General features: G+C 36.9%; 2 protein-coding genes across 2 annotated transcripts; both read right to left on the bottom strand.

The window, feature by feature from the left end:
* Positions 1-4697: 4697 nt before the first annotated feature.
* Positions 4698-5264, bottom strand: LOC145558066 (uncharacterized). Its single transcript, XM_081619215.1, has one exon. The coding sequence runs from the start codon at positions 5262-5264 to the stop codon at positions 4698-4700; it is 567 nt and encodes a 188-aa protein (XP_081475341.1).
* A 4697-nt stretch (positions 5265-9961) lies between these two features.
* On the bottom strand, positions 9962-10528 carry LOC145558065 (uncharacterized). Its single transcript, XM_081619214.1, has one exon. The coding sequence runs from the start codon at positions 10526-10528 to the stop codon at positions 9962-9964; it is 567 nt and encodes a 188-aa protein (XP_081475340.1).
* Positions 10529-13565: the final 3037 nt, after the last annotated feature.

Raw genomic sequence — 13565 nt, 5'->3', positions numbered from 1 at the left:
TGCCTTGTCTAAAATATCAGATTCCCTCCTCTCTTTTTTTTTTCAAAAATCCACATATTGCGCCTAAGCCATATACCCCACGCAAGACTCCAAAAAACATCCCAGCATTTGCTATCTGTGATTTTCTCTTGCATCAATACACACCAGCCACGAAAGTTATCAACTTCTAGAACACTTGTGTCAATTCGGAAAGCAGAATGTCTCCATAAGGAGCATATGGATGGGCATAAGAGAACCATGTGTGCAGTAGTTTCTTCCCCTTCCCCGCACATAGGACATCGAGGATCAACTTGCATACCCCTAGATGATAAACGGCTCATCACAGGCAAACCCTCCCATACGCATCTCCACGCAAAAAGTTTAACTTTCGGTGGAATTTAGCCTGCCAAACCTTCTTCCAGTTGAAAGGAGCCAAAGTAGCAGACGAAGAAGCTTTTCCCCTCTCCTCCTCTTCCACCAGCAGATGGTAAGCGCTCCTAACCGTATAAGAGCCATCTTTAGACTGGTGCCAAGACCAACCATCTTCGTCGTCAAACATCGGAATGGGAATGCTACTTATCTCATCGATTTCCCTTTGAGTGAACAAACCCGAAAGAGTCTCCAACTTCCATCTCCTATTTTCCCATAATTCATTCACCATTCTCGGAACACTGTCATCCTCCCCTCTAGTTGATATAACTCTAAAGTTTGGGAGATTAGGGATCTATGGGTCCTCCCAGATGCGGATACTACTCCCTTTACCAACAATCTTAAGAGCACCTTTTTCAATCACCTCTCTCGCGCTCAAAATTGATCTCCAGGTAAAGCTTATATTCGGACCAATTTTAGCACAAAAAAAATCAGAATTTGGGAAATATTTCCCTTTTAGCACACGAGCCATGAGTGAGTCTTTGTTAGTCACAATTCGCCACGCTTGTTTAGCTAGCATCGCCTTGTTGAAAGCCTTCATATTTCGAAATCCCAACCCTCCCTGAGATTTTGCTCTATACAATTTATCCCACGCAACCCAACTCATCTTCCTCTCCTCCCCCTTCTGACCCCAAAAGAAACTCCTACACATTTTTTCCACCACGTTAAGAATGCTAGTGGGAATAGAAAAGCATTGCATTGCATATGTTGGGATCGCTTGCGCCACAGATTTGATGAGAATCTCCCTCCCCGCTTGAGATAAATAATTTTCTTTCCACCCATTTAGCTTCTTCCAAACCCGATCCTGAATACTCTGAAAAATTTGTTTTTTAGAACTTCTAATGTAAGTCGGAAGGCCTAAATATTTATAGTTTCCATCAACAACCTTAAAAGATAACTTCATCTGAAGCATATTTTTCTTTTCGCGATCAATGTTTCGGCTAAAAGACACCTCCGATTTTTCCATATTCAGTTTCTGGCCTGACGCCGCCTCATAAGTAGAGAGAATATCAAGAACTTTCTCAGTTTCATCCTCATTGGCCCTTACAAACAACAGGCTATCATCTGCAAAAAATGAGATGTGATATGGGTTCCACATGTCTACCAATTTTAACTCCATGGATGAGTTTATTCCTTTCGGCTTCCCGAAGAAGGGCAGATAACCCCTCAGCACACATAATGAACAAAAAGGGAGATAGAGGGTCCCCTTGACGAAGCCCCCTACTCGGCTTAAACTTTCGAGAAGGTTGGCCATTCACTAATACATCAAAAGAGGCCGATGACAGACACTTCATAATGTTCATTGCAAAAGGCACAGGAAAACCAAATTTCAGCATCATTTTTTCCAAGAAACCCCACTCAAATTTGTCATACGCCTTGCTCACATCCAGCTTCAACCCGAGGAAACCTTTCTTACCCTTCTTTTTTTTTCCGCAAGTAGTGAAAACATTCATACGCCACTAAAATGTTGTCAGTGATTAATCTTCTCGGAACAAAACCACTCTGAGACTCACTAATAATAGAAGGTAGGACTTTTTTTAGTCTGTTTGCAAGCACCTTTGACACAATTTTATAAAGTACATTACACAAACTAATAGGCCTATAATCAACAGGAGACACACATTCTTTCTTTTTTGGGATTAAAACAATATGTGTCTGATTAATAGCACCTAAATCACTACCATTATTCAATATGCTCAACGAGTTTGCAATCACATCATTACCAACAACATTCCAGTATTTTTGGAAAAAAATAGCAGACATACCATCTGGTCCCGGGGCCTTTGTAGGGTGCATTTGGAACAGAGCTTCCCGAACTTCTTCACCAACGAAAGGGCATTTAAATCTGCAAATTGGGAAGTTGAGATTGCCGAATCCACCTTATCTGTCACGACATCCGAATCACATTGGCCATCCGACGTAAAAAGATCATCAAAATGTCGAACCAAGACTTCTGAAATTTGCTCTTCCTCACTAAAAGGGTTTCCAGCCACATCATTTATTTTACGAATATGGTTCCTTGATTTCCTTTGACTTGCTTTTGTGTGAAAAAATGCCGTATTTTTGTCACCATTTTTAAGCCAGTCTTGTCTGCTCCGTTGTCTCCAATACAACTCCTCTCTTCTCTCAAGCTCATCCATTCTTCCATCCAAAGCTCGCATTATTGGATTTTTATATGCTCCGATCCTAGACATACCGTGTACCTTAAATTATTGGATTTTTATACAGTTATAGTTTTCGGAGGATTGTGATTTATATTTGGTTTCGAGTTTAAGTCAGACTACCTTAATTCAAAAGTAAAGCAGAGTAAACTAGCTCGACCTATCAATCAATAAGGACAATAACCTGGCAAGTAAAGACCTACACCTTCCCTATACATTATATTTGATAGAGGATCGAATGATTGATAAAATGCAATGAACTGGTTTTTCATAAGGGGTGGAGGGAGTAATAAAATATAATTGATCAAACAAAGTAAACCAATGAACTAACCAACAATGGATTTTTAATCAAGACCTAAAAATATGATTAATTATCAAATGTTCAAGAGCAACAATTTAATTAATTACTCAAACTTAATAAAATAAGTAAATTTCAGAAAGATTGATTGACATGGAATTATTATTGTAATTCTGATGCATGCATGAAGTATTCTCATCCTCAAATTAAATTTATTTCCATTATTTATATGGCTATAAATTTTCATCAAATGATAAAAACTTTTTAACGATTAATAATTTGCATGTCCGATAATTTGATATACTGTATATGATTTTCAGACGGGCTATAATTAATTAAGTAAGCTCATCTCGATTTTTAAAAAAGTTTTTTAAAGGAACTTATATATGATTTCTAAACACATATAATTTGTTACTCGTTTTTAACTCTAGGCGTATGTATGCTCCCCATTAATCTCCTGATTATGAATTGCTTGCCTTAACTACCGCGAAAAGCTTGGAGATTTTCCAAACAAATAGAAGCCTATATTCAAAGAGTTTCCTAGTCCAACAATCTTCCATTTCTCAATCTCTCTTCATAATTATTATGGCCCTATAAAAGCCAAATAAAAGTTTAGGTTTAAATCCCATAAAAAAAAAGTCTTTAAACTCGGCATAATATAATTTCCTACACCAAAATGTATCAAATTATGCATAAACATGCTATTTTCTTCCTCCTCCTAGTTGTATCTCTCCATGTAATTGGTACATGCGAGGCAAAAACAACGGTTAATATTTATAATCAGTTGAAGGGGAAGTCGAATCTTCAAGTTCATTGCAAATCGGGGGACGATGATCTAGGGACACATAACATCCCATATAAAGGGGTATATGATTTTAGCTTCAAACCAAACTTACTTGGTTCAACTTTATACTTTTGTAGCTTTAGATGGGGAAAATCGTTTAAGAGATTTGATGTTTATAAATACTCAAGAGATGTTGATAATGTTGATAGTTGTGGAAGTATTTGTTCGTGGAATATTTATGAGACAGGGCCTTGTAGGGGTAAGGGAGGTGGATGTTTTGATTGGAAAAAATAGATGATTATGTTATATTCACATTAAGACGGCGGGTTATGTTTTAACATTGAAATTTTGATTATAATTTTATATTAATTATAGTGTGTAATAATAATCCTACAATTATAACTGTAATTGTGTAATGGTTTTATTTTATATCAAACTTATTGAAGCAGCTTCAATTCTTTTTGTATAAAGTATATATAAAAAGCAGCTTCAATTCTAATTAGCCTTGTTTTTCAAAAAGTTGAATAGTTTGCACATATATGATATTTACAGTAAATTTGTTATAAAACCTTTTTGGAAAAAAAAATTGCTCCAATTTCAAGACAGATCTTATTTGTGATGTTTTATTTTACATTACAAAATTACAATGCATGTGTTATCTAGTGAGGGGAAAAAAAATAAGTGAGTAGAAAAATAATTTATAATAAGGGTTGATAAAGGTTACCTAAGTTCAAATTACAAGTACAATTAATTTTGATAAGAAGTAATAATTTCAAATTAGAGAAACTCTTCTGTCAAAATAATAATAATAATAATAATAATAATAATAATAATAATAATAAAGAAACTCATGTAAAAACACCCTTAGGGTGTTACAAAATTACCTTGAGAATTTAAGGCTAACAGAATAACTAAGATGTACATTAAAGTCACAAAGATAATAACCAATATTGCAAGAGACATGTGATATCTTAAATATAATTTTTTCAGGAAAAAAAAAACAACTTTTTTTTTTTTTACAGAAACTGCAGCATAGCCCATTTAATTAAGTCAACAAAAGATTAACATCATTACAAAGAGCACCCTGTATTTCAGCAGAGGATTCTTCCAGCCACGCATGAAAACTACTAAAATTAAAACTTAACTTAGCTAATTTATGGGCAACTTCATTACCCAATCTTCTAACATAAGAAAAAGAAACAGAGCGACAACCACGGGCTAGCAACAAAATGTCCTTCACCTCCTTCCCAAACGCACATGGCAATGTGATTCCTTTCTTCATATGGTGAAAAAGCTTTAGATTATCCGTCTCAAGGATGAGCTTATCAAACCCCGCTTCCATGGCAATCCTTAAGCTTGCTCTCATTGCCATTGCCTCACCAATATCAACATCCATCTTGCCTGCTTCTGTCGAGCAATATGTCACAACAGCGTCCCCCATCTCATCTCTTAACACACCACCCATACCAAGCAGATGATCACGAAAGGCAGCGTCTGAATTTAGCTTATAGAACCCTGCAGCAGGGGCTTGCCATTTCTCTGATGACAGCAGACCATCTCTAACAACCTTCTCCCTATAATTAGCCACCTCATACTCCCCAATCAAACTCATTGCCTTGTCTAAAATATCAGATTCCCTCCTCTCTTTTTTTTTTCAAAAATCCACATATTGCGCCTAAGCCATATACCCCACGCAAGACTCCAAAAAACATCCCAGCATTTGCTATCTGTGATTTTCTCTTGCATCAATACACACCAGCCACGAAAGTTATCAACTTCTAGAACACTTGTGTCAATTCGGAAAGCAGAATGTCTCCATAAGGAGCATATGGATGGGCATAAGAGAACCATGTGTGCAGTAGTTTCTTCCCCTTCCCCGCACATAGGACATCGAGGATCAACTTGCATACCCCTAGATGATAAACGGCTCATCACAGGCAAACCCTCCCATACGCATCTCCACGCAAAAAGTTTAACTTTCGGTGGAATTTAGCCTGCCAAACCTTCTTCCAGTTGAAAGGAGCCAAAGTAGCAGACGAAGAAGCTTTTCCCCTCTCCTCCTCTTCCACCAGCAGATGGTAAGCGCTCCTAACCGTATAAGAGCCATCTTTAGACTGGTGCCAAGACCAACCATCTTCGTCGTCAAACATCGGAATGGGAATGCTACTTATCTCATCGATTTCCCTTTGAGTGAACAAACCCGAAAGAGTCTCCAACTTCCATCTCCTATTTTCCCATAATTCATTCACCATTCTCGGAACACTGTCATCCTCCCCTCTAGTTGATATAACTCTAAAGTTTGGGAGATTAGGGATCTATGGGTCCTCCCAGATGCGGATACTACTCCCTTTACCAACAATCTTAAGAGCACCTTTTTCAATCACCTCTCTCGCGCTCAAAATTGATCTCCAGGTAAAGCTTATATTCGGACCAATTTTAGCACAAAAAAAATCAGAATTTGGGAAATATTTCCCTTTTAGCACACGAGCCATGAGTGAGTCTTTGTTAGTCACAATTCGCCACGCTTGTTTAGCTAGCATCGCCTTGTTGAAAGCCTTCATATTTCGAAATCCCAACCCTCCCTGAGATTTTGCTCTATACAATTTATCCCACGCAACCCAACTCATCTTCCTCTCCTCCCCCTTCTGACCCCAAAAGAAACTCCTACACATTTTTTCCACCACGTTAAGAATGCTAGTGGGAATAGAAAAGCATTGCATTGCATATGTTGGGATCGCTTGCGCCACAGATTTGATGAGAATCTCCCTCCCCGCTTGAGATAAATAATTTTCTTTCCACCCATTTAGCTTCTTCCAAACCCGATCCTGAATACTCTGAAAAATTTGTTTTTTAGAACTTCTAATGTAAGTCGGAAGGCCTAAATATTTATAGTTTCCATCAACAACCTTAAAAGATAACTTCATCTGAAGCATATTTTTCTTTTCGCGATCAATGTTTCGGCTAAAAGACACCTCCGATTTTTCCATATTCAGTTTCTGGCCTGACGCCGCCTCATAAGTAGAGAGAATATCAAGAACTTTCTCAGTTTCATCCTCATTGGCCCTTACAAACAACAGGCTATCATCTGCAAAAAATGAGATGTGATATGGGTTCCACATGTCTACCAATTTTAACTCCATGGATGAGTTTATTCCTTTCGGCTTCCCGAAGAAGGGCAGATAACCCCTCAGCACACATAATGAACAAAAAGGGAGATAGAGGGTCCCCTTGACGAAGCCCCCTACTCGGCTTAAACTTTCGAGAAGGTTGGCCATTCACTAATACATCAAAAGAGGCCGATGACAGACACTTCATAATGTTCATTGCAAAAGGCACAGGAAAACCAAATTTCAGCATCATTTTTTCCAAGAAACCCCACTCAAATTTGTCATACGCCTTGCTCACATCCAGCTTCAACCCGAGGAAACCTTTCTTACCCTTCTTTTTTTTTCCGCAAGTAGTGAAAACATTCATACGCCACTAAAATGTTGTCAGTGATTAATCTTCTCGGAACAAAACCACTCTGAGACTCACTAATAATAGAAGGTAGGACTTTTTTTAGTCTGTTTGCAAGCACCTTTGACACAATTTTATAAAGTACATTACACAAACTAATAGGCCTATAATCAACAGGAGACACACATTCTTTCTTTTTTGGGATTAAAACAATATGTGTCTGATTAATAGCACCTAAATCACTACCATTATTCAATATGCTCAACGAGTTTGCAATCACATCATTACCAACAACATTCCAGTATTTTTGGAAAAAAATAGCAGACATACCATCTGGTCCCGGGGCCTTTGTAGGGTGCATTTGGAACAGAGCTTCCCGAACTTCTTCACCAACGAAAGGGCATTTAAATCTGCAAATTGGGAAGTTGAGATTGCCGAATCCACCTTATCTGTCACGACATCCGAATCACATTGGCCATCCGACGTAAAAAGATCATCAAAATGTCGAACCAAGACTTCTGAAATTTGCTCTTCCTCACTAAAAGGGTTTCCAGCCACATCATTTATTTTACGAATATGGTTCCTTGATTTCCTTTGACTTGCTTTTGTGTGAAAAAATGCCGTATTTTTGTCACCATTTTTAAGCCAGTCTTGTCTGCTCCGTTGTCTCCAATACAACTCCTCTCTTCTCTCAAGCTCATCCATTCTTCCATCCAAAGCTCGCATTATTGGATTTTTATATGCTCCGATCCTAGACATACCGTGTACCTTAAATTATTGGATTTTTATACAGTTATAGTTTTCGGAGGATTGTGATTTATATTTGGTTTCGAGTTTAAGTCAGACTACCTTAATTCAAAAGTAAAGCAGAGTAAACTAGCTCGACCTATCAATCAATAAGGACAATAACCTGGCAAGTAAAGACCTACACCTTCCCTATACATTATATTTGATAGAGGATCGAATGATTGATAAAATGCAATGAACTGGTTTTTCATAAGGGGTGGAGGGAGTAATAAAATATAATTGATCAAACAAAGTAAACCAATGAACTAACCAACAATGGATTTTTAATCAAGACCTAAAAATATGATTAATTATCAAATGTTCAAGAGCAACAATTTAATTAATTACTCAAACTTAATAAAATAAGTAAATTTCAGAAAGATTGATTGACATGGAATTATTATTGTAATTCTGATGCATGCATGAAGTATTCTCATCCTCAAATTAAATTTATTTCCATTATTTATATGGCTATAAATTTTCATCAAATGATAAAAACTTTTTAACGATTAATAATTTGCATGTCCGATAATTTGATATACTGTATATGATTTTCAGACGGGCTATAATTAATTAAGTAAGCTCATCTCGATTTTTAAAAAAGTTTTTTAAAGGAACTTATATATGATTTCTAAACACATATAATTTGTTACTCGTTTTTAACTCTAGGCGTATGTATGCTCCCCATTAATCTCCTGATTATGAATTGCTTGCCTTAACTACCGCGAAAAGCTTGGAGATTTTCCAAACAAATAGAAGCCTATATTCAAAGAGTTTCCTAGTCCAACAATCTTCCATTTCTCAATCTCTCTTCATAATTATTATGGCCCTATAAAAGCCAAATAAAAGTTTAGGTTTAAATCCCATAAAAAAAAAGTCTTTAAACTCGGCATAATATAATTTCCTACACCAAAATGTATCAAATTATGCATAAACATGCTATTTTCTTCCTCCTCCTAGTTGTATCTCTCCATGTAATTGGTACATGCGAGGCAAAAACAACGGTTAATATTTATAATCAGTTGAAGGGGAAGTCGAATCTTCAAGTTCATTGCAAATCGGGGGACGATGATCTAGGGACACATAACATCCCATATAAAGGGGTATATGATTTTAGCTTCAAACCAAACTTACTTGGTTCAACTTTATACTTTTGTAGCTTTAGATGGGGAAAATCGTTTAAGAGATTTGATGTTTATAAATACTCAAGAGATGTTGATAATGTTGATAGTTGTGGAAGTATTTGTTCGTGGAATATTTATGAGACAGGGCCTTGTAGGGGTAAGGGAGGTGGATGTTTTGATTGGAAAAAATAGATGATTATGTTATATTCACATTAAGACGGCGGGTTATGTTTTAACATTGAAATTTTGATTATAATTTTATATTAATTATAGTGTGTAATAATAATCCTACAATTATAACTGTAATTGTGTAATGGTTTTATTTTATATCAAACTTATTGAAGCAGCTTCAATTCTTTTTGTATAAAGTATATATAAAAAGCAGCTTCAATTCTAATTAGCCTTGTTTTTCAAAAAGTTGAATAGTTTGCACATATATGATATTTACAGTAAATTTGTTATAAAACCTTTTTGGAAAAAAAAATTGCTCCAATTTCAAGACAGATCTTATTTGTGATGTTTTATTTTACATTACAAAATTACAATGCATGTGTTATCTAGTGAGGGGAAAAAAAATAAGTGAGTAGAAAAATAATTTATAATAAGGGTTGATAAAGGTTACCTAAGTTCAAATTACAAGTACAATTAATTTTGATAAGAAGTAATAATTTCAAATTAGAGAAACTCTTCTGTCAAAATAATAATAATAATAATAATAATAATAATAATAATAATAATAAAGAAACTCATGTAAAAACACCCTTAGGGTGTTACAAAATTACCTTGAGAATTTAAGGCTAACAGAATAACTAAGATGTACATTAAAGTCACAAAGATAATAACCAATATTGCAAGAGACATGTGATATCTTAAATATAATTTTTTCAGGAAAAAAAAAACAACTTTTTTTTTTTTTACAGAAACTGCAGCATAGCCCATTTAATTAAGTCAACAAAAGATTAACATCATTACAAAGAGCACCCTGTATTTCAGCAGAGGATTCTTCCAGCCACGCATGAAAACTACTAAAATTAAAACTTAACTTAGCTAATTTATGGGCAACTTCATTACCCAATCTTCTAACATAAGAAAAAGAAACAGAGCGACAACCACGGGCTAGCAACAAAATGTCCTTCACCTCCTTCCCAAACGCACATGGCAATGTGATTCCTTTCTTCATATGGTGAAAAAGCTTTAGATTATCCGTCTCAAGGATGAGCTTATCAAACCCCGCTTCCATGGCAATCCTTAAGCTTGCTCTCATTGCCATTGCCTCACCAATATCAACATCCATCTTGCCTGCTTCTGTCGAGCAATATGTCACAACAGCGTCCCCCATCTCATCTCTTAACACACCACCCATACCAAGCAGATGATCACGAAAGGCAGCGTCTGAATTTAGCTTATAGAACCCTGCAGCAGGGGCTTGCCATTTCTCTGATGACAGCAGACCATCTCTAACAACCTTCTCCCTATAATTAGCCACCTCATACTCCCCAATCAAACTCATTGCCTTGTCTAAAATATCAGATTCCCTCCTCTCTTTTTTTTTTCAAAAATCCACATATTGCGCCTAAGCCATATACCCCACGCAAGACTCCAAAAAACATCCCAGCATTTGCTATCTGTGATTTTCTCTTGCATCAATACACACCAGCCACGAAAGTTATCAACTTCTAGAACACTTGTGTCAATTCGGAAAGCAGAATGTCTCCATAAGGAGCATATGGATGGGCATAAGAGAACCATGTGTGCAGTAGTTTCTTCCCCTTCCCCGCACATAGGACATCGAGGATCAACTTGCATACCCCTAGATGATAAACGGCTCATCACAGGCAAACCCTCCCATACGCATCTCCACGCAAAAAGTTTAACTTTCGGTGGAATTTAGCCTGCCAAACCTTCTTCCAGTTGAAAGGAGCCAAAGTAGCAGACGAAGAAGCTTTTCCCCTCTCCTCCTCTTCCACCAGCAGATGGTAAGCGCTCCTAACCGTATAAGAGCCATCTTTAGACTGGTGCCAAGACCAACCATCTTCGTCGTCAAACATCGGAATGGGAATGCTACTTATCTCATCGATTTCCCTTTGAGTGAACAAACCCGAAAGAGTCTCCAACTTCCATCTCCTATTTTCCCATAATTCATTCACCATTCTCGGAACACTGTCATCCTCCCCTCTAGTTGATATAACTCTAAAGTTTGGGAGATTAGGGATCTATGGGTCCTCCCAGATGCGGATACTACTCCCTTTACCAACAATCTTAAGAGCACCTTTTTCAATCACCTCTCTCGCGCTCAAAATTGATCTCCAGGTAAAGCTTATATTCGGACCAATTTTAGCACAAAAAAAATCAGAATTTGGGAAATATTTCCCTTTTAGCACACGAGCCATGAGTGAGTCTTTGTTAGTCACAATTCGCCACGCTTGTTTAGCTAGCATCGCCTTGTTGAAAGCCTTCATATTTCGAAATCCCAACCCTCCCTGAGATTTTGCTCTATACAATTTATCCCACGCAACCCAACTCATCTTCCTCTCCTCCCCCTTCTGACCCCAAAAGAAACTCCTACACATTTTTTCCACCACGTTAAGAATGCTAGTGGGAATAGAAAAGCATTGCATTGCATATGTTGGGATCGCTTGCGCCACAGATTTGATGAGAATCTCCCTCCCCGCTTGAGATAAATAATTTTCTTTCCACCCATTTAGCTTCTTCCAAACCCGATCCTGAATACTCTGAAAAATTTGTTTTTTAGAACTTCTAATGTAAGTCGGAAGGCCTAAATATTTATAGTTTCCATCAACAACCTTAAAAGATAACTTCATCTGAAGCATATTTTTCTTTTCGCGATCAATGTTTCGGCTAAAAGACACCTCCGATTTTTCCATATTCAGTTTCTGGCCTGACGCCGCCTCATAAGTAGAGAGAATATCAAGAACTTTCTCAGTTTCATCCTCATTGGCCCTTACAAACAACAGGCTATCATCTGCAAAAAATGAGATGTGATATGGGTTCCACATGTCTACCAATTTTAACTCCATGGATGAGTTTATTCCTTTCGGCTTCCCGAAGAAGGGCAGATAACCCCTCAGCACACATAATGAACAAAAAGGGAGATAGAGGGTCCCCTTGACGAAGCCCCCTACTCGGCTTAAACTTTCGAGAAGGTTGGCCATTCACTAATACATCAAAAGAGGCCGATGACAGACACTTCATAATGTTCATTGCAAAAGGCACAGGAAAACCAAATTTCAGCATCATTTTTTCCAAGAAACCCCACTCAAATTTGTCATACGCCTTGCTCACATCCAGCTTCAACCCGAGGAAACCTTTCTTACCCTTCTTTTTTTTTCCGCAAGTAGTGAAAACATTCATACGCCACTAAAATGTTGTCAGTGATTAATCTTCTCGGAACAAAACCACTCTGAGACTCACTAATAATAGAAGGTAGGACTTTTTTTAGTCTGTTTGCAAGCACCTTTGACACAATTTTATAAAGTACATTACACAAACTAATAGGCCTATAATCAACAGGAGACACACATTCTTTCTTTTTTGGGATTAAAACAATATGTGTCTGATTAATAGCACCTAAATCACTACCATTATTCAATATGCTCAACGAGTTTGCAATCACATCATTACCAACAACATTCCAGTATTTTTGGAAAAAAATAGCAGACATACCATCTGGTCCCGGGGCCTTTGTAGGGTGCATTTGGAACAGAGCTTCCCGAACTTCTTCACCAACGAAAGGGCATTTAAATCTGCAAATTGGGAAGTTGAGATTGCCGAATCCACCTTATCTGTCACGACATCCGAATCACATTGGCCATCCGACGTAAAAAGATCATCAAAATGTCGAACCAAGACTTCTGAAATTTGCTCTTCCTCACTAAAAGGGTTTCCAGCCACATCATTTATTTTACGAATATGGTTCCTTGATTTCCTTTGACTTGCTTTTGTGTGAAAAAATGCCGTATTTTTGTCACCATTTTTAAGCCAGTCTTGTCTGCTCCGTTGTCTCCAATACAACTCCTCTCTTCTCTCAAGCTCATCCATTCTTCCATCCAAAGCTCGCATTATTGGATTTTTATATGCTCCGATCCTAGACATACCGTGTACCTTAAATTATTGGATTTTTATACAGTTATAGTTTTCGGAGGATTGTGATTTATATTTGGTTTCGAGTTTAAGTCAGACTACCTTAATTCAAAAGTAAAGCAGAGTAAACTAGCTCGACCTATCAATCAATAAGGACAATAACCTGGCAAGTAAAGACCTACACCTTCCCTATACATTATATTTGATAGAGGATCGAATGATTGATAAAATGCAATGAACTGGTTTTTCATAAGGGGTGGAGGGAGTAATAAAATATAATTGATCAAACAAAGTAAACCAATGAACTAACCAACAATGGATTTTTAATCAAGACCTAAAAATATGATTAATTATCAAATGTTCAAGAGCAACAATTTAATTAATTACTCAAACTTAATAAAATAAGTAAATTTCAGAAAGATTGATTGACATGGAATTATTATTGT

Source organism: Chenopodium album, chromosome 9 (genome assembly GCF_948465745.1).
Source record: "Chenopodium album chromosome 9, dcCheAlbu1.1, whole genome shotgun sequence".
In the NCBI taxonomy this organism is placed as follows: Eukaryota; Viridiplantae; Streptophyta; class Magnoliopsida; order Caryophyllales; family Amaranthaceae; genus Chenopodium; species Chenopodium album.
The sequence above is the reverse complement of the archived record's forward strand: the minus strand, read 5'-3'. Positions and strand labels throughout refer to the sequence as shown.

Coding starts and splice junctions, on each gene's coding strand:
- LOC145558066 (XM_081619215.1), bottom strand. CDS start 5,264: ATGAGTTTGATTGGGGAGTATGAGGTGGCTAATTATAGGGAGAAGGTT.
- LOC145558065 (XM_081619214.1), bottom strand. CDS start 10,528: ATGAGTTTGATTGGGGAGTATGAGGTGGCTAATTATAGGGAGAAGGTT.